General features: G+C 42.3%; 1 protein-coding gene across 1 annotated transcript in view; it reads left to right on the top strand.

Moving 5' to 3' along the window:
* The first annotated feature begins 4,762 nt into the window (after window positions 1–4,762).
* kif6 (kinesin family member 6) overlaps window positions 4,763–25,343 on the top strand; it is a 42,803-nt gene continuing 22,222 nt past the window's right edge. Inside the window, exons 1-12 of the mRNA XM_058614466.1 lie at window positions 4,763–5,053; window positions 6,547–6,656; window positions 7,534–7,608; window positions 11,276–11,423; window positions 11,539–11,648; window positions 13,154–13,283; window positions 15,952–16,158; window positions 16,327–16,470; window positions 16,681–16,767; window positions 21,216–21,319; window positions 22,515–22,620; window positions 24,320–24,461. Coding sequence (XP_058470449.1) covers window positions 4,994–5,053; window positions 6,547–6,656; window positions 7,534–7,608; window positions 11,276–11,423; window positions 11,539–11,648; window positions 13,154–13,283; window positions 15,952–16,158; window positions 16,327–16,470; window positions 16,681–16,767; window positions 21,216–21,319; window positions 22,515–22,620; window positions 24,320–24,461 — 1,423 coding nt within the window. The 5' untranslated portion in view covers window positions 4,763–4,993. The remainder of the gene's footprint in view (window positions 5,054–6,546; window positions 6,657–7,533; window positions 7,609–11,275; window positions 11,424–11,538; window positions 11,649–13,153; window positions 13,284–15,951; window positions 16,159–16,326; window positions 16,471–16,680; window positions 16,768–21,215; window positions 21,320–22,514; window positions 22,621–24,319; window positions 24,462–25,343) is intronic.

Genomic DNA, 25,343 nt, shown 5'->3' with positions numbered 1-25,343 from the left:
TGACCAGAAAACTGCGCTCCGTAGAGGACGACAGGAGAGCTGCTGAAACCCCAGATTTAAATAGCATGGGCTCCAGCACTGGTTTATTCTGACTCAGGCCATAAATTGAAGATAGAATGTATTTACTCTTTATATTTACACTGAAAGAGATATTACATTTTCCCTTATGTGAATTACAGTCATTTCACAGGATAGACAAACAAGGCTAAAATGTGTCCTTTAACCTCAAAGACATTTTTGTCCAGTAAAGCTGCACTAATCGATATTTTTAAACTTTACCGCTCAGCTTCACCCCGACCGCTCTCGTTTATCTCATCTCCAGCTGCAGCAGCAGTCAGTGACAAGCCCCATAAACATGTGCACTTCCAGACCAACTGCTGAAGAGAGAATGTCTTTTCTTCACATTCCTTTTTCTAAACATTTGATCACACAGTATCCAGTCAGACTTTATGTAGATGAGCCCCTGACCCTAACCCTATGCTAAATCTGTATTTCCTTCCCTCACTATAAAGCAAATGTTTGAAAACAGTGGTGACATTGTCAAAAATCTCAACGTTACACGTATGTTTCAATGAAGGAGGCCGAGCAACTATAATAGTCATTCAATATAACCCGCTATTGCAGTGATGCCATCTTAGACTCAACACTGGATGTATCCAGATATACACAATATTGATAGTTTTTCAGTATTGATATTTCGCCAGTTTAAGTCAATGTGTGTGTTTGATGTACGTGTGATGACATCCGGTGGCAAAGCAAACACCGCAGTGAGCAGCTCGTCTCTAATCGACCCCGTGGTTAAAGAAGCATCTCGGCTCTTACCGCTAAACCTCTGCGGCCAGAGTGAGACAAGACACAAACACATGCACCCTATAGAATGTATTCACCCTCGACCACTAATCCTCTGCCTCTTAACTGACGCATCATCTTCTTCTAGTCTGTAATAATGCCCAAGCCAAATCTAAACCACTCTTTTTGAAGGGAATTGCCAAGATGCTCTCATACAGGCATGATTAGCCAGGAGCTGTGGAGCATCCACCGTACACCGGCTCTGTGGAACGGGGGGGTGTGCTCACAAATAATGTTCATTTTTTTAGTTCATGCCCACGCACAATAAACACAAATAAACACACAGTTAAACACAGGTACTCCCACAAACTGCTTTAAGGAAGTAAAGATTAAACATTACTGATGAGGCTTTATGTTCAGTTCTTCACGAGTGACTGCTGACAGCATAAATGACATGTAGTTCAAGATTATCTGGAACAACGTCCTCCTCTTTCTCTCAGGGCCATGACCGTATCGTCTTCAGCGTGTCACTCTTTGGCACAGCGCGTCACGTTTGATCCTGGTGTAATAAGACATTGAAGTCCATTTTTGTAGACAAAACAAGAAAAGGTCTGCGAGGAACGTGCTGCGTACACGCCCTGCCCGCCTGAGATCCTCTGACACCGAGCACACCTTTTTGATGAAGTGCCAGGCCATTGCTTGGAGACAAAGGTGTCGAATGCTGGCAAAGATGACTGAAAAAACAGGTTTCTTCTTCTCCTCCTTTGGCAGTGGGACACAGGTTGCATTTGCCTTGTTGACTCTACAAGTTTTGAAATGTACTTGGGTGAAGCAACCTGTTGAAATCTGTATCAGTCTTTGCTGTACGTATGTATTAGTGTGAGTGCACATGTCACTGACTGTAATTATCCACCATGACAAATGACAATTCCCCTGTGACACTTCCACTATTTCTTTCATGTTAATTTGATCTTAGAGTTATGGGGGAAATTGTTGAGCAGAGCCTGAGAAATGACTTTGAATTCATGCAAAAACAAAGTAGAAGATAAAGTTGAATGAAAAAGTGCTTGTCACTTACTTGTTGAAGGTGAATATGTATCCATATATAAAGTGGATTTCCATGTGTTGGACTCAGTGCAGTTGCTTGCTTCATCTGGGGGGTGAAACCACAGTCATGCCAGTTAAAGCATGAAGACACACGGACCAAAACAGCAGGTCTGCATTTAAAAAGGTTCACAGCTCCTCAACAAGCCCAGTCCAGCCCCTGGTTGCTGTTTACTAAATACACTTTTCTGTCAAGGGAACAGACTTAACAACACTGCATAATTGTTTTGTTGTAAGTGGATGTGGTTGCTCAAAGACGCTCATGAGAGCGAGCATCATTTCATACTGATATGTACTTAAATGTACGCAGACAAACAGGGTTTCAATTTCAATTACACACAGATAATGTCATGACCTATTGTCTTGATCACATCAGAAATATTTCATATGAATTCCTGTAGTCGGCTCCAGTGTCTTCACATGAAATAAATACTTGAGTTGGAGCGTGTGTGTTTCATACCACGGGGCTCGATGCCGCTGTAATACGTCGACAACCATACGATACAATGCAAATGTAATGACAGCACTCGGTCTTTATGGACTTCCTGTGCGATCCATAGACACTATGAAGATCGCCTGGAGTATCAGTTGTTTAGAAACACGCCCCAAAGTCATTAATGTGACATTTACAGTGGCAGCAGTAAAACTGAAATGGCACAGAGAGATGTTGTTTTTTGCACCACCTTTGCTCTTGGCTACAAAGTGCTGCCAGTCGCAGCTTGAACAGTCAGCAAAGAAAACACGAACAAACACCGCTTACCACTCTCTAATTTAGCCAAACAGCCCGCATTATATTTGCAAAATCTGCAATTCTTTCAACATGTCACGCCACTAAATTAAAATGAATTCTGTTGAGACAGCTTCTGCAGTTGTTGTCGATTCATGCCGCGTTGCCCAATCTATTCCAACAATATGGCTGCTGCAGAGAGCACATCACGCCACCTGACACGCACGTAAAAAGAGTCTTTGAAGTCGTCTGACTGCTGCAGGCTTCCACGGAAACAGCTTATGTTCAGCCATGCATGACTGGGAGTTTCTGACTGACGGCTGCTTGAACCGAGCGATTGGTAGCGCGGTGCATGGCATTCATGTCGGCATCAGTCATGAAGTTCTGAGTTTTTCTCTCACAGAGGACTTTGGCCCATTGCATAACACAAAATATCCAAAATACGCGGTCTAACCTGCAGGAATGCAGCTACACTTTGCGCCATTTGGACCTCATTAGAAACACATCCTTTCCAAACCCTCACACCATCCTTTCGACCAGTAAGCTTTGAGGAATACCAGAAGTACTCATTTTTAATGACATACATTTGTCTCAACAAATTCAAATTCATGTCACCGAGTAATACTGTAGTGTCACCCACACTCTTCTATAAAGCCATTTAGTCTTGAATTCAAACCAGACCTGCCTCTTAAGGCAGCATGCACACAAAACACACACAACACACACACACACGTACAACTCTGCAGACGTAACCAGTCATTTCTATGGCACCATGGAACACACTGGAACAAACATGATACGTTCTCCTGAAGGCCACCGTGAAACCCGGCGGCTTTCCTGGTTGGCTGGCTGTGCTGCTGGGGGGTGTCGGCCTCCCGGTATAGGCTATATTTGGGGGGGGGGGGCATCCAGGGATAAGGTGAAATACCAGAAACAGTGTGACAGCCACATACTGAAATTGGAGACAGGGTCAATGCCAACAACCTCCACCTCACCCTAGGCCTGCAAAACACAACCCATATGGTTCTGTGTACATCAGCTGATAAGTGATTTTGTTTCCCTTATGCAATTGAATGACATGTTGAGATGAGATACGACTTTACTTCTTTGTAAAAATCATCCATCCTCATACTGTAATCAAATAGTATATATACAGATCACATGGTGCAACAGGATTGTCTCTGTGAGAAAGTCTGTACCTAAATGCAAACTGGTACTTTAACTGTGCCCTCCTCCTAACCCCACATCATCATATCATCACGAAACCTCTTCTCTGTCATTTCTCATCTCAACACACTAGTGTCTCTCATCTTCCATTTAAGAGAGTTAGAGTTTTGGCTCGTTGTTGTGGACCAAAGAATGACTTTTACTCACTGTCATTATATTAAGTTCACATTCAAACGTCATACATCACATCTATTGTGTACAGGTTTTTAATAATTCATGTCTGTTTCCAAATCAGACAATTAGTTGCGCCTATTTGCATTATGAGTAATTGCAAGTGGCCTGATGTGCTGGGAGTGTCGAAAATAAGCCTCTGTCAATACATGAGTCACTGAACCTCATGTGACCTTTTGTCTTCAATATACAAAACAACTGCATCGAGCAGAATAATAATAATAATCTGAAACCTCACAGTAAATCCCTGTTTTAATTGCACAAACACACAAACACACACATGCACTGGGTTTGCACAAACACATTTGGACAGCCTGACCAAAACATTACCCCTAAACCACTTTATGACTTTACCGTAAAACAACCAAGTTCACATCTTAGCTCCAACCTTAACGAGATACTCAGAAAGTAGGGTACCTGATTAGGACCAGGCTTTTGTTCCCATGTGGACTGAACAGGGTTTATACCAGAAAAGACAAAAAACGACATACAAACTTGTTTTTATATCTTAGTGAGGACACACCATAGGCTTAGCCCCTTACCCTAACCTTAACCTTTAACCTTACCCTGACCTGAACTCAATTCTAAACCTAATCCTAAAACCAGGTCTTAACCCTGAAAAAGCCCTTTAAAGGTTGTGGGGCGCAGACAAAAGAAAGATAGGTTTGTACGTTTTTTAGACCTCACAATGATACGAACACACACACACACACACAAACACACACCTGCCTGTGACTCGCGGTTCAAGAGAGGAGGTTGTTTGACACCGAGGAATCCTCTTCGCACCCATAGACGATCTTCGTGTCCGGAGGGAGCCAGCGTTACCCAGCAACCCGCGGCAACAAAACTACAAAAAAACAACCTCTGCGTCAACGTAAACGCCAGAGTTAGCCAGCGAGCTAATCAGGGAGCTAACGCAGGTGTGTGATGAAGCAAAGTCAAGAAAAGTGAGCACTTTCCTCACTTTAGAGGACGATGGTGAAACAGAGGATACAGATATACGGTCGCATTAAACCCACGAAGAAAACAACGACTGTAAGTGGACAACAAACACTTTCATACCTTGTCATAGCAGGACGAAAGTAGGCCTTTACACGGCAGACATTTTGGCACGTGTGTGCGTAATTAAATTGATTAGTGGGCCTAGGTAGCGACACGCACACACACACACACGTGACGTCTCTTATTATTTCTTACATTTTTTATTTTAAATGTTTGTGTTCTTCACTTTACTTGACATAATTTCTGTTGTGAATAAAGGTATGTATTGTCACTTACCCTTTTTTGTTTTAGCAAGCAGTAAAGTTCAGTGTCTTTATTGTAACTGATTAACATTATAGATTGAAAATAACACTGTATTTTGTACTTGTGTTTCCTTTAGCCCTGACATTTTCATGCTTATATATATATATATATATATATATATATATATATGTGTGTGTGTGTATGTATGTATATATATATATATATATACGCATATATATATATATATATATATATATATATATATATATATATATATATATATATACGCATATATAGACATACTGTACACACACATATATATGTGCCAATATGCCAAAGCGCTTCTCAAGGTAAGGTACACACACGTATTCATTGTTACTTGATAAAGGGGTTTCTTTATTGGCTCCATATGTTTTTCAGAAGTACATTTTCCTGGAAAAACACCTCTGGCACAATGGCCTCTGCTCTTTAAATTCCTGTTTATTGTTTGAACACTGCAGCTGATAGACGACATAATCAAATGACTTGGTGGGTTTTCTGTTGCACTTGACAGAATACAGCCAAACACAACGCACCAACTCCACGGCTTTAACGTGAGGCTGGCTGTTTGAAGCCCATCGCACATTGGTGGTCAGAACCTTAACTTCTGGCAGTGTGACAATGAAAAACTATGCAATCATTGGGGTCGTACAGTGTCTCTTACTCCTGAGACCCTGCAGCTTGTAATTGCATCAGTGGCTATTGAAAACATATGGCAGAACATACTGTATGTCAAAGCCCAGAGGAGGAAGGGTGTGTTTGAATGGACCCACCCATTCTTGCTTTAAATGTCCTTTCACTGCTATAGGACGATCTATCTTGGTGAAATGCTGCACAGCTTTTCTGCTGACCCAAGCCAAAGGTGAAATTGCCGAGCTTGTTTACACTGTGATCATTTTTGGTTGTCCAGCTCTGTTGCTTTCCACAGGATATACGCATCATTTACAGGCTTTGCAGACAGTACACATACCAGAAGTGACCAAAGTCATACTTTAAATTTAATGTGAATTGTTTTTGTTTAAATATGGCTGCATCTATGGTACCACATACCATAATAACATGTACAAATCATAAAACGTATGGTAGACTTGTCTAAAGGCTGTGGATGAATGCATTTGTTGACTGCTTGACGACATGATGTGGCATCTCCCAGATATTCTCTTGTGGTTATAATCAGCTCTTCATGTTCCTCAGTCCTCCTTCCACCATTGGTCTGACGTTACTGTTGTCTCTGGCTCCCTCAGGTGTACTCTGTGGACAATGAGGAGCAGACAGGTGCCTCTGTGGAGTTTGTGGTGCCCAGGGACCTGGCTGATGGATTCGTCAACAACAAGAGGGAGTGCTACAAGTTCAGGTAGTGACTGAGAGCACTTTTAAATTTGCACTCCTAATTTTGGCCTAGAAGTTAAACTACTATGGTCTTGGAAGTTTACAGTACTGTCTAGAACAGTGATCGAGAAGAAAGCAGTTACTCTGTTCCCTACTTTGAGGTTTATTTTCTTCTTTTTTTTGTCTCATTGTCTTCTCAAAGCATTAGCAGTCCATTTTACATTCTGATTAGACTAAAATGAGCAAGTCTTAAGTGAGTGTAGAACATCAAAACATGACTTGACATCTCTTATGTTTGCAGTGCAGATGTAGAAATATGTAATGTTAATATATATAAATATAAAACAGAATAAGGTGCATCAGTATTTCATAAACAAAATGTTTCCCATGAATAATTCAACCTCCAGTTCTGTCACTGCAAAGCCAGAACATCTGCTTAACACTGGTGGTGAAAGCAGCAGCCTCATATACCCTCTTGGCAGGGGCCGTGCCACGCTTCCAAGCCCTAAATTCACAGTTAGGGAGTGAGACAGCAGTGGACACTGAGAGCCTCAGTGAACCACAGTGTCTTATAATAGCCTGTGGAGGTTCCCTCGTGCCCTTATAGAAATAAAATGTCCACATTTAACAATCTTCCTGGGCGGATTTCTCTCTCATCTTTTTTTTTCAGTGGGATAAAACATGCTTTAGAAAAGCAGAATGACCAAAGTCCTCCTTTTTGTGCTTATTCAGTACAACTGTGGCTAACTTTATTTAGCCTTGGATGTTTGTGCGATTAACCCAGCAACATTTTGACTGGATGTGACGGTAACAGATGAAGTAACAGATGGATGTTCAGACCTGTTGTGGTTGCTCACAGGTGTCATGGTGACACTGTCTTTGTTGTTGTTTTTTTTGTCCAGGTTCCAGAAAGTGTTTGATCAAGCAGTCGAACAAGAAGAGATATTTCAGAACATTGCCAAACCAGTTGCAGACAGGTACAACCTTACTGATGTCAAATGTATACTAATATCTGTTTCAGTGCCAGGTCAAAGAGAACTGATCCCTGACCACCTGTGCCCAGCGGTGCTCATCGCGGTGCTCATCGGTCCATGTCGTGGTCAGGCCACACAGGCTTTAGCCGGCCTCGTTGACAGGAAGTCGGTAAAGCTCAGCTTTCTTAAAGATGGAAATGGCGGGTGTCTGCGATGTTTGGCATGCTTTACATTCTTTAACCACTAAGTGGCCTGAGCTGGCAGGCGAGATGGCACACTGTGCCGTCACCAGTGTGAGGAGAACACAGAGCTGTCATACACAGATGATACAGAGGATACAGACACTGAAGCTGAGCTGCACACTCTTATTTGATTGTCTTCCGGAAATGTCGGGCTATCAAGAACAAGAAACAGAATTCATCATTTTAAATATGATTTAAATATTGCTGTGACCAGTATACTAGACTGTGATTGTTGAAATTGGAGTGCGTCGCTTTTAAAATCTAAACAAATCAAACCACGAGTTCAAACAATGCTCATTATTCCTATGAGCTCCACTCGACTCTCAGTGTTTTTCAGTCTTCAAATTAAGGTTAAGGTCACTTTATCAATCCATCCATCCATGTTCTACTGCTTCATCCTCCACAGGAGGAGCCAATCTCAGCTGACACCACTACACCAACCTCGTGTCCCCGCTTTATCAATCCCCGTGGGGCAATTCATCCTGTGCATTTTACCCGTCCTCTACTAGGAACCTTCTGAGAACTAGGAACAGTGGGCAGCCAATGAGCAGCGTCTGGGGACCAACTCCCAAGATTGAATGTTAGTGCCTTGGTCAGGGCCACTGACGAGAGCCATTACCCTAACACATGTTTCCTCATGGTAGGAAGAAACCAGAGCACCCAGAGAAAAGCCACACAAACGTGGAGAGAACTTGAAAAGCTATGACGTATATAACATTCCCACCCTGCACCCAGGAAGTGATTTAGACTGAGACAACAGCAACATTTCACTCGTACAGGTTTAAGTTTTTAATACAAATGGTCCTACTTATTATCTATTACAAACTATTTAACACATATGTACACCCTGCTTAAATGGTCCCACTTTGCACTACCATCCAAATAAGAAAGTAGCCAACAATAGGAACTCCTAATCATCAATTGTTACTTGTGTTGTAGTCGTGTAACCAAGGTTTTTACAGCTCCTCATCATTCTGCTTAAAGACAGCTTAATGGAAACATACTATCAATCTTTTGGAATCCCACAAATGCTTTGCATTATCTTTGATGTTAAAAGAGACATAAACAACACAGTGAGACGCCTGGATCGACTGACTCAGGACATTAATATAATTGACCCTACTCTGGTTCACTGACTCAAGGTTTTGGGTTGCTCTCCCTAGCCAACCTTTAAACAGCCCCCCCCCCCTCCCCCCCTCCTCTTTTGTGGCAGATGATAAACATCAGGTTAAATAGTTTCAGTCACAAACAGGTTTTACCGTATCAATGTCAGCTCGGTGTCTTTGAGTCTTTTGATACGACTGTAGCGTCTTCAGCCTTGAGGACACAACTCATTTATCCTGTGATCATCATTCATCATTCAGCATCATTCAGACATTTCTTAGACCAGTGTCAGTTCCTTACTTCCTTTCCCCTCAGCAGAATGTCATTTGAGACCGTGAATATTCTGAATTCCACGAATATTTAACGTTTTAAATTCAAATCGGATTGTATTTAATTTTTTGTACAGTGCCAAATCATAACAGACGCCATCTGAAGGCACTTTACGGAGCGAGGTGGACGATATACAATACTTTAGAGAGAAACCCAACAGTTCCCACAATGAGCAATCAGCTGGCAACATTTGAGAGGAAAACTCGCGTCTTTTTATAGAAATTACAAAGAGAATCAAATTTGGGCTGACAGTGTTTTTCCTATGGCCCCTGTAGTCGGTAAACATTTATTCAGGTTAAGTCGAGAGTCCCTCTGAAGAGCAGCACTTTCCTGGTCACCACACCAAGACTCACTTTCATGCACGCAGGCGCCCGTCCTCTCAACTTACAATAACTGTCAGGTTGCTGTTTTGGTTGGTACTCAGTCATATTCACGCACATCCAGTTTAGCCAGAAGCTCAAAGTCTTTCACTTGCACACGAGCACACACTGTCTCTGCTGCGGTGTAACCCAAACCAGTCATTTCTGCCCCAACACAGTAGTTCAAAAACAAACCAGTATTAATGGCTCCAGGAGAGAAGAGCCAATGTAATGATGTCGGGGCTGGCAAGGCGAGCCCTCTATCTTCAGTGTAATCTCATTTCACATGGCTGTGAGACCTGCAGCCTCAAAGTAGCACCGTGTTACCGCGTTGCCCTCAAATACTGGACACAGTGCGTCTCATCAAGAGAAGATTATATAAAAATGAGCTGCTGGAAGAAGAGTTGCCAATCTGCAGGAAAAATTGAAGTGTAAACAGGAAGAAGCCAAACCTAAGTGGAGGAGCCCAGCCCGCATCATTAGCACTGACATGAAGCTGAACACTGAGCCACTGAGTGCCATGACTCACGCTAACTGGACACCTACGTGTAATGGTCAACTAACCGGCCGCCATGAGTGGACATCGTGTTTTATATGAAACTGAACTGTAAGGAGGAAGGAAACACTGCAGATGAATAAGAATAAGTGAGAAATTCATTCAGAATTCATTTTGAAAAATGTATTATGGAGATTAAAAGCCAGTTTTCTCTTCCTCTTGAATAGCAACCATCATTTTGGATGTTCAGAAGTGTCAAACAGAGCTAAATACTACTGCTTATTACTGGCATTTGCATGAGCACAGACGCAGTTCAGTGCCAAACCAACATTTACCAGGCCCTGTCCAGTACAGCGGGTTTTTTTGGGCCTTTTCCTTCACTCATACTTTGAGACATTTCTTCCTCACTGGCAGCACTGTGCCATCTTCTCCTGGATTTAAAGTGTCCGCTTTAATTCACTCAGACCTCTAGTATCTGCACAAGCGTACACTTGACGCTCCTCGTGCACTGTTGCAAATGAAATGTGTGGTGATGTCATGGCAAATCAAAGAAATGTGCTTATATTCACAGACCAATGCATCATTGCACCTATGATCACCTGTTTAACATGTTCCCTTGTTCTGTTTGTATTTATTCTCAGTGATTTAGATCGAGCAGGGACATTTGAACAAATACATTGTGGGAGAAAATTAGTCATTTCAATGAAATTGTGTATTGATTCGACGGATCTGCTTTCACTTATAAAGAAATAAAAAACAGATGGTATTGAGTGTCGGCAGTTTTGTGCTCAGTATGACGGGTAGACCGTGTGTTATCAGCGTTCAGGAGATTTTCATCCAAATTAGACGCATTTCCAGTACGTGTATATTTTCCTTTAGGAAAAGTATAAATAAAACCCACTAAAGGAGCTCAGAGAAAAAGAAGAAGTAATGAGATCAGCTTGACGCCACATGTTGATATTTACAGTGTGATGAATGTTAGTGTTATTACAGTAGATAATGTGCATGAGCTCATGTTCTCCGGGGTCTTATACAGCTCTTACATTTCCACTTACATACATAAACATCAGTGTGGCACAGTTATTTATTCATTATTGGTGTTCATTGGTTGAGTGGAGTCTGTGTGTGTGTGTCTGCAGTGTATTAGCCGGCTACAACGGCACCGTGTTTGCCTACGGTCAGACGGGCAGCGGCAAGACGTTCACCATCACTGGAGGCGCCGAGCGCTACAGCGATCGAGGCATCATTCCCCGCACCCTGTCCTATCTGTTCCAATGCTTCAGCCAGGTCAGCACGACGTGATGAATGACCTGTGCTGTGTAGCACCTGCATGTAGATGAAAGCCAAGTGTCAATACATTGTTACTAACAGTCGTTCATCTTCTTCTTCTCCTCATCCACAGGACAGCAGAGTGGTTTACACCACGAGTATCTCCTACCTGGAGATTTACAACGACATGGGATACGACCTCCTGGACTCGCGACATGAAGCCTCTCAGCTGGAAGACCTTCCGTTAGTGTTTGTCTTTTATTTTTTGCCACAGATATTTTGGTGATATAATTACTCGTAACCTGAGGAAAACAAACTGCACTTATACAAAGCAGCGAGTTGTTGACTTTTGTTAGTAATTACTATAAATGCGCGTCATATTTTAAAGCCGAATGGGCCACTCATCACTTTGTCCGTTCTCCCAAACATTGTGGGTTTTATTCAAGTCTTATTCCTCAGCAGCCGTTTGACAGCCTTGCCTGGAGAGTCAGTGTGTGGTGAAGTGTGGAGACTGTAGTATTTACCAAGCCCGACTACCAGCTGCCAACTGACAGAATGAGACTGTGGGACGGCCACGAATGTGGGCAACCTGGTGGCAGATGGAGCCGCTGGAGTAGAGGGCAGGAGGGTCATTTGGAAAAATCCTTTTTCATAGCCTGTCGCTGTTGCAGCTGGTCTGAGGAATAAGCTATTTTAATAACCATCTCCTTCTTTTTTACATTGATTTATTGTCCTCCTCCTCTGTCGCTTCTCTTTCTTTTCGACTTTTATCTGTCCTGTGGTTTTTCTGTCCATCATATTATTATTTTTTTTCCACTTGTCTTTATTGGTACATCACGGTGTTCCCTGTACCAGGTCTATTGAAGTCTTTTCCTCATTTTACAGAGAATCCAGCTCAAGGTTTAGATGCCCACAAATCACAGTCTTCTGCAAATAGCTGGTGCCCGCTGTTAACCATGCTGCAGCCACACTTGCTGATTCAAGGAGAAGCTGTGGCTCTTACAAATGCCTTTTCTCTTTTATTGCCTACAGTATCTATTCTCTTCTTTATGATATTTTTACACACGTTTTCTTTTCTTGAATTGCTTTCTGTCTACATCTGTGCATTATTACTATCCCTGACCTTTAAATGTGGAAGAGTCAGTGAATTATCTTTTAAATTCATTTAAGATTGGTATCATTAAGACTGTGGTATTTGCACTTGTTTAAAAATGCACTAATTGTAGTGCAATTAGAGTGGATGAGGCTGTTTAGGAAAACAATCCTTTCACGATCCAGTCTATAATCAAAGAGCACAGCTTTATCAGGCTAATTCACTGACCTGCATACTTTGACACAATAATCTAATAACCACGTGTTCTGCAGTCGTCCGTCCCCTCTTTGACGTCTCAGTCCGGTAGCCGTAGTGTCACATGATGGTTTCACACCCATCTGTTTCAGGGTGCCGTGTGCGGCTAAAAGCTCATCACCTGTTTATTTTTAGAAGCGAGACCTGTCTGTTACCAAGTTATGAACCCCTGCACAGATACTGGGGTCACAGGCCGCACAGATGTGGTTTGTTTGGATTTAGAGCTGAACGAGGCCAAGGCGGGGAAATACATGACATAATACATAACCGACGTACATTTATTTTGTTTTTTCATAGTTGACTCAGTGTGGATTATTTGGTTTTGATTAGATTTGTCTTGACTTGTCTTTTAGCTCATTTTTTATCCCCCCCTCCTCCCTATTTTCTCCCCCTTTTTCAGGAGAGTAACAATCATGGAAGATTCCGACCAAAATATCCACCTTCGGAACCTCTCGCTGCAGCAGGCAGGAAACGAGGAAGAGGCTCTGAACCTGCTTTTCCTGGGAGACACCAATCGTATGATCGCAGAGGTAAAAACATTGGCTCCCACAGGGAAACTACACCGTGTGCATCTTAGAGTTATTTAACCTGAGCCCCAAATCTGCGTGGTCTTTAGACCGTGGGAGAAAACCAACATTTGAATTGGGATTAAAACTGGAGGCCTTGTTGCTAACCACTGCATCCTCACTGTTTTTCAGTCAGGATTGTAAAGAGTATGCACAAATACATAACCACACCCACCGTAAGTGTAATAAAGAATATTTTCTGGATATGCTGTAAATGCATATGCCCTCTAAAAACTACCTTAAGACCCTTCTAAAATATTATTTTGGTCCCGTGGTCCACTTTACCACGTTTTTCCCAGTAAAACCGAGCATTCTCTCTGTAATTTCTGTTTATGTCGGTATGTTTTTTTCCTACACTCAGACACACAGACTCCCCACACTGATGAGACCTGCGGTGGGCCAGCTTTTTGCTTTGCAACCTGAGGTTTGGAGCAAAGGCCCGGTCTCACCTTGTTTACTCTTGTTCCTATTTTCTATGTAAATAACACACAGTAAAAGTGAACCGAGTAATCGGATTTCAATCAGTGATTTGCTTTTAAGTTTTGACCATAGAAGCTTTGCATAGTTGTGGGATATAAGATGGAATATGGGTTGAATAGCTGGGATTGTGTCAGTTAACCTGTGTTTGATCAGGCTGCAGGGGTGTTGCACAGTTCAGCAGGGAGCCTTCACCAGAGTCCACCCACACACACACAATCTATTATGACGACCTCTCTGGCACTTTATCCACGAGAAGATTTCTCTTGAGCCTAAAGCAAACAAAGAAGCATCATGAACAATTTATCCAGGCCAGATTCATCCCAGAAGTCCTCGCTCCTCCTAGACCTCAGATAAAGTTCACATAGTGCTGTCTTTCTTCTCTTGTGGATGAAAGTGACACATCCATTCACACCACACTCACCAGAACATGAGCTCACTCACTCTGGGACCTGGCAATCCCCTCTGCACTTTTATTGGACAGGAAATAAAATGCACCTTCTCAACTCCTCACCCTTTCTTCAGCCTCGCTGGGAAACGATTGGTCTCATCTGGTTCAGCCTCTGCATCCTCGCTTGTCCTCCTCACACGTGGGGATGCGCGACCTTTCTCCGTCCTGCTGCTGCCACGTGTGATCCCGGATGAAATTTCACCCGCAAAATGATCTTAGTCTACAACCATGAATCACTCTATACTGTAGCACGAGGATTTATCACTTCCCTGCTGTCCTTCTTTAGCAGTTAGTTTAATATAGAAGATAGGAAAGCTATGGATCGAGTCTTCATTCAGAAGTTTATCCAAAAGTCAGGCAACATTTTAAATATACACATACTGTATGTAATGTGCTTTTATCTGACTGTGCTGACAGTTTAAGTGAGGCTCCTCAAAGAATCTTAATATGATGACAGGGGGTGTGTCAACATGAAGCACATGTCAAAACACAGCCAGACTTTCTCAGCTCATGCTTCATCTTGATAAATGAAATTGTACAAATTAAGGACATTAAGGAGCAATTGAGTCGGGTCCTAATCTCTGGGGATTTGCGTCTCTGTCACTCATCGAAGGGTTCTTGTTTGCATTTCCACTGTAGTGCTTGTATTAACAGCTGCTTATAGTGTATGTCACCATTAAAACACACTTAAAAAGATAATGTTTAAAACATTGACACTACTTTGATTCTTTTAAACAGAGAATGCTTTAGACCAACTCAGTCAGGACACTGAGTACTCTCTGTGGCACAGTGTGAGTCAGGTGACGATGGATTAAAATGCCTTCTGGATGACCACAGATTAATTCCTAAAAAAGAGCAAGACAAGATCAGGACTTTTGTTGCTGTTGAGGTTGATTGATGTTAATCAATCGCACACATTAGGACACTCATGTTTGCAGTAACAGTAGGAATGTGATCTCTTTACACATCCCACATGGAGCAGACACAGCGGTGTGCAGAAAGAAGAGAATTTGGATGACAGCTACGGGTTAAGATGGTGAAAGATATGTCATGAGCTGTCATGACCCTAACAGGCAGGCGTTGGCACATGCATGCCAACAACAAGTCAGGGTCAACGCTCCTTTTTAGAGCGAAAGACCTGGAATGTCTGCGATGATGTTTTCAAGCAGAGAGAGAAAGTCAATCTACGTCGTCGATCAGTCAGATTTCAGAAAAGGAAAAGAATGGCAGCCTTGATCCAGATGCATGTCCAAGACAAGATGGTTGCACAAAAACAATAAGAGGTTCATGATCAGCACTTGGCCGGTGAATATCCATTTCCTTTGTTTATCCTCTCAGCGAGGACCCGCTCCATCCTCCTCCAGTTAATAAAGCTTGTTTGTGCAGAGTGACTCATTCTCTAATTCTGTCTGTTGCTGCTCTGAACCCCACTAACGCTGTTTTACTGACCATCTGAAAGTCGACCTCAGCACTCGTGAAGCTGACACCGCGTGTTTACCGCTCATCAGTTACACGTGGTGTGACTTTGATCTTCAAAAAAGATTCAAATGTTTGACGTTGTTATGGGAATACCGCGTCTACCACCAGTTATAGGGCATTTCAGACGTCTCTCACACAAACCACACGACATTCTAACGTTATGACCGCGTTGTTCCAAATATTAACTCACTTGCTTCACATTTCTTTTCTTTCTACCTTCTTCAGACTCCCATGAACCAGGCGTCGACGCGCTCCCACTGCATTTTCACTGTGCACTTGTGCAGACGAGAACCAGGCTCAGCCACAGTGCAGCGCTCCAAGCTCCACCTGGTGGATCTGGCTGGATCGGATCGGGTCAGCAAGACCGGCCTGAATGGGCTGCAGCTCACTGAGGCCAAGTACATCAACCTCTCCCTTCACTATTTGGAGCAGGTACTGTATGCACTGTACTTTACTTCACTTCACATAATGCAGCGTATGTGGAATTTAACATGGAAAATATGCGTTTTATTTTATTAGTATACCTTATTTTTTGTACGTGATGAAATATATGCAGTACAAACATGCAGCTGTTTAGTTTTTTATTGATCTGCTCCTCAGGTGATCATCGCTTTGTCAGAGAAGAATCGCTTGCATATTCCTTACAGAAACTCCATGTTAACGTCCGTGCTTAGGGACAGCCTCGGGGGCAACTGTATGACCACCATGATTGCCACAATGGCAATTGATAAGAGGAACCTCGACGTGAGTACAAGCACCCTAACAACCACGTTGTAGCGCATGTTGGGCTTATTAGAGGTTGATAAAAAGTGGTGCACTGTATCCTAAAGTAAATATAGATTCATGAGACGTGTAATCACTGGAGAACATGTATCGAGTGAGAGCTAAATGAAGAAGCAATGATCACGAGGAGCCGTTGTTGTTATTAACATGTTTGAAACTTGTCTTCCTCAGGAGTCCATCTCCACTTGCCGCTTTGCTCAGCGCGTGGCTCTCATTAAGAACGAGGCAATGATAAACGAGGAACTGGATCCTGCGCTGGTGAGACAGACGGCCAGACGCGTCTACAAATACCGTAGCAGACCATACCACACAGTCACACCACAGGAGCATGACTCAATGTGCACTTTCATTAGGGCCAGACCCTCCTCATTGCTTCCAGACCTTAGATTGATCACGGAATGAAGCGCAGTGAGAATCCAGTGTCTGCATGTAACTAAGTGGAACCCACCGTGTGCTCAAGTATCCTCTTTAGGTTTCCAACACCTAATTCATTTTTCCAATGCCAGACAGTCAAAGTGAGAGCAGCAGTTTTCCACCTTCACTATACGAACATCTGTCTGTCTGAGCTGTTTAGATCGAGCCCGAGTCTTGTTTACGTCCTCTGTCTAGTTTACATGCAATTCTGTTATGGCATCATTGTATCCCAATATCTCAGTGCATCTCAAAATGCATCCAGCTGCAGACTGGTGTGTGATGTTTATATGGTTATGTGCAAGCGGCCCGAGCTGTATATGCTCTGTGACATAGAGAAGTTCTTCACCAGATGGACTAGATCAGATGACCGATGGTAATTGCTCAGATTGTTGCAACATATGTTACTTTCTCACTTATGTTACGTCCTTGCTCGTGCTTCAATATCAGTCTTTCATTACATATATATACTGTATATACGCCAGTTGTTTCTGGACTCGGCGTAAATGTTAATTTAATTTAATTTACCTCTTCAAAAATAGTAGGTTTTAAAAAAACCCACTTAAATTTAAACTTTGAGATGCACTCATTCTCATTGTTTAAGAGGTTTTGCCTGGTTGTCTCTTCATCATGCTTGCTCCCCTCCGTGTCGGAAACCTTCTCAAGACTTTACACTCTTAATAACGACAGGAAATAACCCCCCATAACCATCCCCTATTGTAATGGGACAGAGAGCAGACCTGGTAGTTGCCGTGTAATAGCCCCGTGGGGGCATAATGCAGTTGTAAGTCATCGCGGCTATATCCGCTTCCTGCCCTCACACCCAGATCCGCCTCAGGATTAACTGCTACTGTATTACTGCTACTAAGACTTGGCTGGCCACTTGCAAACCCTGCAGAGGTATTTTTAAGAGAGTCTGCGGCCGGCGCAGTAATTGTGACAGTGTCTGGCAGCTCCCAAGTGGGTCCGGCACAGCTACAGCTCCAGGAAAACCCAAACTCCGTGGGCAAACTTCTTGTCTCTGTTTATGGCTTTTCAGAGTGTTTCTCATTTTGTTCATTGCTCCCGTCTCCGTGTCTCTCCTTCTCTGTCCCCCTCCGGTTTACTGAGCGGATAAAAAGCGAAGCCAGCAGCGCCGATTAGAATGATGTCATTTTTTTGTGGATTGGGTGACAGCCTCTCTTTATTTTAATTTTTTCTTGCCTTGCTTGTCTAAAGGCACAAGGTCTCTTGGATGTGCTGCCTGTGGTAATTGATTTGAAATCTGGAGTTTGCAGTTTTTTTTTTTACATCATCATTCAGACCACACACACCGCCTCACTGGTCCTGTGCTGTAGCCCCGAGGCTGCAAAATGCAATTCTTTAAATACCTTGATTAGCAGGAAACCTGCCAGACCAGATCAAACATTTAACACGACTCTGGGGACGGCGGGGAAACCATGAAGTGTTGCAAGTGGCCTGTGATCGTGATGAAATCAGCCACGTGAGCACACCATATAAGGTTCTCTTTAGAAAACTAAGGTCAGTCTTAATCTTCCTTCCATCAGAGGGGCTCAACAGTTACTGCGTCCTCCACTGTACTTCCACCACCTCACTGCGGCTTTTAATTTAAGCTCTTTTGCAGCCAAGCAGAGGGTAATAATGCCCCTTGAACTTTGACTCTCACTATTCTTAAAGATGGAGGCATCTCCAGACATCTTCAACAAGAAGACAGGTGTGATAAACACCTGTGAGTCAAACCGAGGCCTGCTTAACGCTTAAGTGTCCAGAAAGAGGATGCTTTGTTCTACAATATGTGTCATCCACATGTGTTTAGTCCCCTTGTTTCAAGCAAATAACTTCATTTATCCATTAGGAACTAAAAGTATACAACACATGGCCTACAGGATACCATGTTCACTGAGTGCATCATCTGTAAAGATTATGAAATAGAGCAAACTATGGCTCCTCTTTCTCATTCTCACTTGTTACATGGTGTATAACATGATGTACACTGCATGTCGTTACTGACACAGGTTTCCATACGATACACTGACATCATCCGTCACACGTCCTGAGTCACTTCTTATTCAGAGTGTTTAGGAGTGTGTTGTGGTGCTGTGGTACCAGTCTGGGCTCGGCGCTCTGAAATAGACTGCGCCCATCATTCCACTGACCAACAGCCGGTGGTCAGCGCTGGAGGATGCAGCTGAGAGAGCTGCATTAGACGGTGGTATCCAAAAAAGAGATGCAGGGAGTGGCTCTGGTGAGCGCTGGTCATCTGTGGCTCTGAATGTTGGATTAGAGGTGAGTTTTTGTGTGGTAACGTGGCACCTTCCCAAAACCTCGCTGTACACAGGTGTGTTTGTTCTCTGGAGCATCACGAGTCGATGACGTATGACTGCTTTTGTCTTTCCGTGTGTCTGCTAGATTTGGTGACCTTTGGCTCTTTAGGAACTTTGTGTCAGAAATGTCTGGTCTCTCAGCACACAGTCGCTGTTCTATGTTGCGTGTGCTTTATTCTTCTTCTGAGACATTCCAATCGCTTTTAGTCGCTTTAGTTTTCTGCTGTGTGGTCAGATTCAGTGGTGGTAGTTAAGTGGGACTTAAACTGAGGAAAGAAGTGGGTCATGTGAGACAAAGAACCATTGCCACTTGTTTTTAGGTGGTTTTGTGGTGTGACTTGTGCAGCTTTTTTATTGCGCCTGGTCTGGCACCCTTTCACTAACGAGGCCAACCGCTGATTTTGATGTCGGCCTGTTTTTAATATGTTATGGCACATCTCTGGTTATATTTAATTTTCTCCTTATTGGACCAAAGGGAACTGTTCCAAGAAGGGAAAATGACACGTACATTTTTGGGATTTGGCAAATGAGTAAATATCCAGTTAGAAAAACCTGCAGAGAAATCACAGAACAGCGTTTAATTAGTCACATCGTTCAGGAGGGATCGTGTTTATCTATGTTACTCCTCTGACATTTAATTCTGGCAAATCAAGTTTAAGTGCTCGTAACTGTCGGGTTAGCTCACCTCAAATATTGAATTTGCTTTGTTAAAATGCATATTTTATGCATGTTACTGTCAAAACAACAAAACTAATACATAGTTGGAAGTGGCTCTTTCCCATTAATGGCAATATTTATGTCAGAAGTAAATATTTTTGGCATTCCCAGGGTTCCTACGCAGTATGGAAAAGAAGAAAAATATAAAAGATGTTTGATAAAGGAAACAAAGTGGGAAAATAAAGTTAGATGCAAACTATGCTTGAACTCTAGCTCTGTTAAATCTAGCGTGTTAAAAGTTGGATTTTAAAACCATTTATTGACATAATAAGCGTCTAACAATTGGCATTCAGATGTTTAATATTGACTGAAACATCATTACAGAAGTGTGGAAAATGTGTAGGAACTCTGCATTCCCTGCAAACGTATGTAATGCCATGTTTGTTGTCTTACCTCGCCAATCCTTTTGGTGTGAGGTCACCAGTCACCTGCTAATCCTGACCTGGACTGACATGCGGCTCCATCGATGCGTGGACCCTTTCACATAGGAGATAAACCACACATTAATCTCCACAGATTACAGCTATGCTGCACATGCATGTGGATTTTATTGGGTTTGAAATGAAACTGTCAGTTCAGTGGAGTTGTTGCCCATCGTTATGTTACACACTTGCCAATCGTCTCCTGTTACAGTTGGTGTTTGAAGGTTATAGTTTATGTCCACACGACCAGGACTGGACAGTGTTTTTCTCCTGTTGCACACACACACACACACACACACACACACTGCAGTATCTGGGCAGTTTGAGTAATGATGATGATGTTTGACATTAATAGACACTCTCGCTGTCCCTCTGGTTACTCGTTGCAAATATGACTATTTGAGTAATGAAAAAGCTATGTCTGGACTTGGTGGGATATCTTGCATTTTATAAATACAGTAACCAGACCCGGACAGCGGTTTACTAAGAGCAAGCAGCTTGTTGTTGGCTCCATGTGCGAGGCCTCAACCAAACACGTGCAGACAGACAGCAGCGAGATTTACTGTCTTCTTTTTTCACCCCTGTAGCAATTTAATGCTATTTTATGTTTTTGTTTCCTGCATTTTCTTTCTGGGGCGTTCAGTCTGGAATCACTTAAGTTTATCCTTAAAAATGCATCAGCAGGAGATGCCGCAAGATCATTTTTAGAGCGGTTGTCTCATCAGTTGGCCGTCGGGGAAATGGTGTCTGTCTGCACGTCTCTCTGCGTATGTCTGTCTTTATATGTGGATGTGCACATGGAGAAAACCTCGAACCCTGCTTTGTATTTCAGCTAATAGCACGTCTGAAAAGGGAGATTGAGTCTCTGAGGGAAGAGCTGGCCATGGTGACGGGAGAGCAGCGAGATGACCAACTCACTGTGGACGAGATCCAGAAGTAGGTCACGTCTTCTTCCTGCAATCCTGACTCCAGTCAGGTTTATTACATTACCTCCACATTAGGACGATGATGCTAAATCCAGATTTGACTAAATCGGGGAGTATGGTATGTATGTGTGTGTGTATGTGTGTGTGTATTTATGTATGAAGCTGTGTGAAGAGCCGTGTCAGCGCTTTCAGCCTCAGCGTCAGACCCAGAAGAGATGGATGCCAGTTAGAAATGTGCACAAGTCAGAGATCAATATCTTTATAATAATATCATTATTTCATATGTCTTTTACTTAAAGTGCCTCCATAAGTTATACATTGATGCTGAGTGGAATCTGAGGCTTAACTGGATCTAATGGTGTTTCCCCGTGCTCTGCTTAAGCCGGCGCTGCTTTGTTTCCACTCGTACTCTCAAAAAGCCGAGGGCAACAGGGCAGCAGGGCAGCAGGCAGCAGGGCCACAGTTCAGGCCAGAGGTTCCTTTGAGGACTCGACACATCCTGCCCTGATGGATTTACCATGCCATAACCCCCCCCCCCACTCAGCCTTTTTATTATTTCCTCTGTAACCAGGTGATTATCTTCAATTCACTGTTTGTCGGCTTTTGTAAGCACACTTTTTTTTTATTTGTATCCTTTCAAACAAACTCTCCTAAATAGAATTTTAGTTTGCTACGTTAGCTTCACCCTTTTGGAAAAAAAATATTTGTAACTATTAGAATTTGGCATTTGCGAGGTACAGCATGTTGCACATGGCATCGCAGGGCATCAATCTGGTTTCAGGGGCATGAAACCAGACCGCTGAGTTTGTTTTAAGTCCTTTGTCATGTGAACCCAGCGCGATTCTGCGCCCAAACGGAAAATGAAAACCGCACGTTGACGTGCCTGCGTTGACGATCCCTTTGGATTTTTTTGGCTCCTTGTCTTTTCCAGATTGTGAAGAACCAATGTTTGGACGATCATCCAGTGATAGTTTATCAACACTCTGGCCGAGTGGAGCTGGAACACACATTTATGTAAATAGTTTTCTTTGACCAGACCAATATTTTAAACAGTAGACGCGCTCTTCAAACATGGATATTAACCGTGTGAGTGCCTGCTGAGCCTGTAACAAGTGTGATGGTCAAAGACTGTAACACAGTAGAATGTGATATTATGTATTTGGTAGGTGCTCACACTGTGTGTGTGTGTGTGTGTGTGCGCTTAGGTTGGAAGAGCTGGTCAAGGCCTTTCTCGATGACCCTGATCCTGATGTGACGTTGTCACTGGGAGCAGACATGAGGAAAATCCAGCACTCTTTCTCTCTGCTGAAGGTAATATTATATGAACCGTATTTGTATACATGACCCCTGACCTCTGTACGTGTGTGTGTTCTCTCTAAGCATCTTAACACCTACACTCACTTAGCGTGACAGCAGATTTCAGTTCATTAAAAACATTAAAAACTGGAGTTTGAATTTTTAATGTTTTAGTTTAGTGTGAGTTTTATTGTATAGTGTAAATGTAAAAGATAGCTTTCACCTGTAAAGTAGCTCCCCCTGCTGTCTTTGCCGAGCTATTCTTTACCCGTGAATTAACCTTTTATTATTTCATATTTAAATAATGTGTAATTACATTATAGAGATATAATTTCATCACGTCAGTTTGACCTAGATAGCTAATCATGAACAGGATGTTAGAGTTAGAACTTGACAAATAACTGGAAATCCTGTGAGTGATATTAATTACCAGTGAATTACCATTATCAGAGATGTAGTGATGCATCTGTTTTAAGACACAGTGGCGACCAGTGTTGATTTTCCCATGGCCTCACGTCTAGACACGTATTTGTTCATCTAATTAGATGCAAGGTGTGATGTTGACATGTAGATGTTTATGTGACAACGGCTCGAGAGAAGAAGCCTCAAACAAAGCGTTTGAAGGCGTCACATGGGACAATGATGTCATTTTATAGATTAGTTAATATATAGCCAAACAAAAGTAAATATTAGTTGTTAGATTTGTGTTACTGTCGTTGTACTGCACACAGGGTTCACACTTATACATTTAATTTAATTTAATTTAATTTAATTTAATTGCTTCTTGGTAAATAAAGGATTTATATGTAACTGTGGCAGCTGATTTCCAAATGCTGGTTAAAGCCATGTTTGTGTTTTTATAGTGCTGGCGTCTGGTGAGTTTATAGACACTCGGTTGTGTGCAGGGTTGTTGGGAGGAAGAGCCGATTCATATTGATTAATGTTGTCGATTTAAATCAGCTGATGACCCACTGCAGCTAAATGAGCGCAGGGAAAACACGGATCTGGTTCGGCTGGAGTTGGAGCAGCCAGCAGAAGCCGTTCCAGATCCCCGCTAGAATTTCTAGCTGTTTATCGCTCCTTGAGTTTGTTATGATCTCCTGTTCAGTTTACATTCCTCTTAGCATCACCCCAGTCACACTCCAGTGATTCTGTAGGAATGTGGATCTGGTTTAAATTTGATTTCCTCTCGTCTTTTGTTCTCGAAACTGTTTAGCTCTTCATGCTCTTCAGCTCTTCTATCATCCTTTTTATCTGTGTCTTTTCATTACTGCACGCTCAGATGTGCAGTGGGACCTCCTTGATTTTGTATAGTATGTGTAATATGTTGTGTAGCTGACACACGAGATATAGCTGCATCAAGTGTCTTGAGTATCGGGGACTTGTGTACCTTTCTCCAGAGCTTTAACATGTTTGCCACCTGTCTAATAAAGTTGTAAATGCAGACAGAGGAAATGGGAACATTTAACATGAAGGGATATCAAAGATTTTTGAAGAGCATGACTTTTTTGGCTTGGTGCTACAATGTGTTTTCCAGCTTCTTTACATTCTTGCATTCAATGTGGTTGTTTATGCTGTTTTCCTCATGACGTTTATGATTTTAGGCTTGGTCAACTTTAACTTGTCCCAACTTGAAACACAATGTATTTAAATTGATGTCAAAATGAGAAAATCTTCCTTTTGTTGATAATAATTCTGTCATGTTTTTGTATAGAAAATGATTCTGAACAATGAAGCTGGAGAGACTGAAGCAGCAGCAGCAGCAGCAGCAGCAGTGAGTGAAGAAATGATTCAACACAACCACCTCGAAGTGTCCAATTTAAAGGAGATGCTGACTCAGCGTGATAATGAAATCAGTATCCTTTGACGGTGTCCTGACGTATAATAGTCGCTGTCATTTTTACATGATTGACATTATTTAAAATCAAATATGAGAAAGGAAAAGCATAAAAGTGTTTTTGACCATTTAATGTGTGTGAAAGATGAGTGCATGCAGTCTGTGAGCAGAGTTAGCACGACCATGAATGCCGGGTGTACAGATTTCCAAATAAGGGAAAGAAAGGAGTAATATATCAGGTGTGGTATGTTTCAACTCAAATTGAAATGTATGTACACACTGTCACACACACACACACACACACACATAATTGTAAAAACATCTTAAGCAGAAAGATGTGAATTAGAAAATATACTTGAATCTGCATTCAGAGCCAACTAATGTATATGTTCAATTAATCCTAATTACTATTCATCATAATGATGGTATTTGATTGTGAATATTCTATTTCTAATGGCTCTATGGAATCTAGCCCTCGTGCTGTGGCGTGTCATTAGATCATAGCACATTAGTAGGAAAATTGAGACGTCTGCTTGATTGTTTGGCCACAATAACCTCAGCTTTCCAAAATAAATTGACTTTTTAGATTTTTTCCTCTCAAAATGCCATATACTGGTTTTCACATAATGCAAATATAATTTCCAAAATTGCTCGTGTTTTAAAAGCAGAAAGTACTTTTGGCATGTTGCGTAATCACTGTGCCGATCGCGTCACCGCTGTGTTCTTTCATTGAGAAGTTTGAATATAAGGTTGCAGTAGCCTAAACTCTTGGGGTGGTCTGTCTACTGCACAGTAGCTCTGTAGTTGGATTAATTTAGCACTGAAAAGTGACATCATTTCCACTCTGAGCACCAACTACTATCTACAGTGTCTTACATTAATCTGTATTCTCTGCTTAAAT

This window comes from Solea solea, chromosome 18 (assembly GCF_958295425.1).
Source record: "Solea solea chromosome 18, fSolSol10.1, whole genome shotgun sequence".
NCBI lineage: Eukaryota > Metazoa > Chordata > Actinopteri > Pleuronectiformes > Soleidae > Solea > Solea solea.
This window is presented reverse-complemented; position numbering and strand designations above follow the sequence as displayed.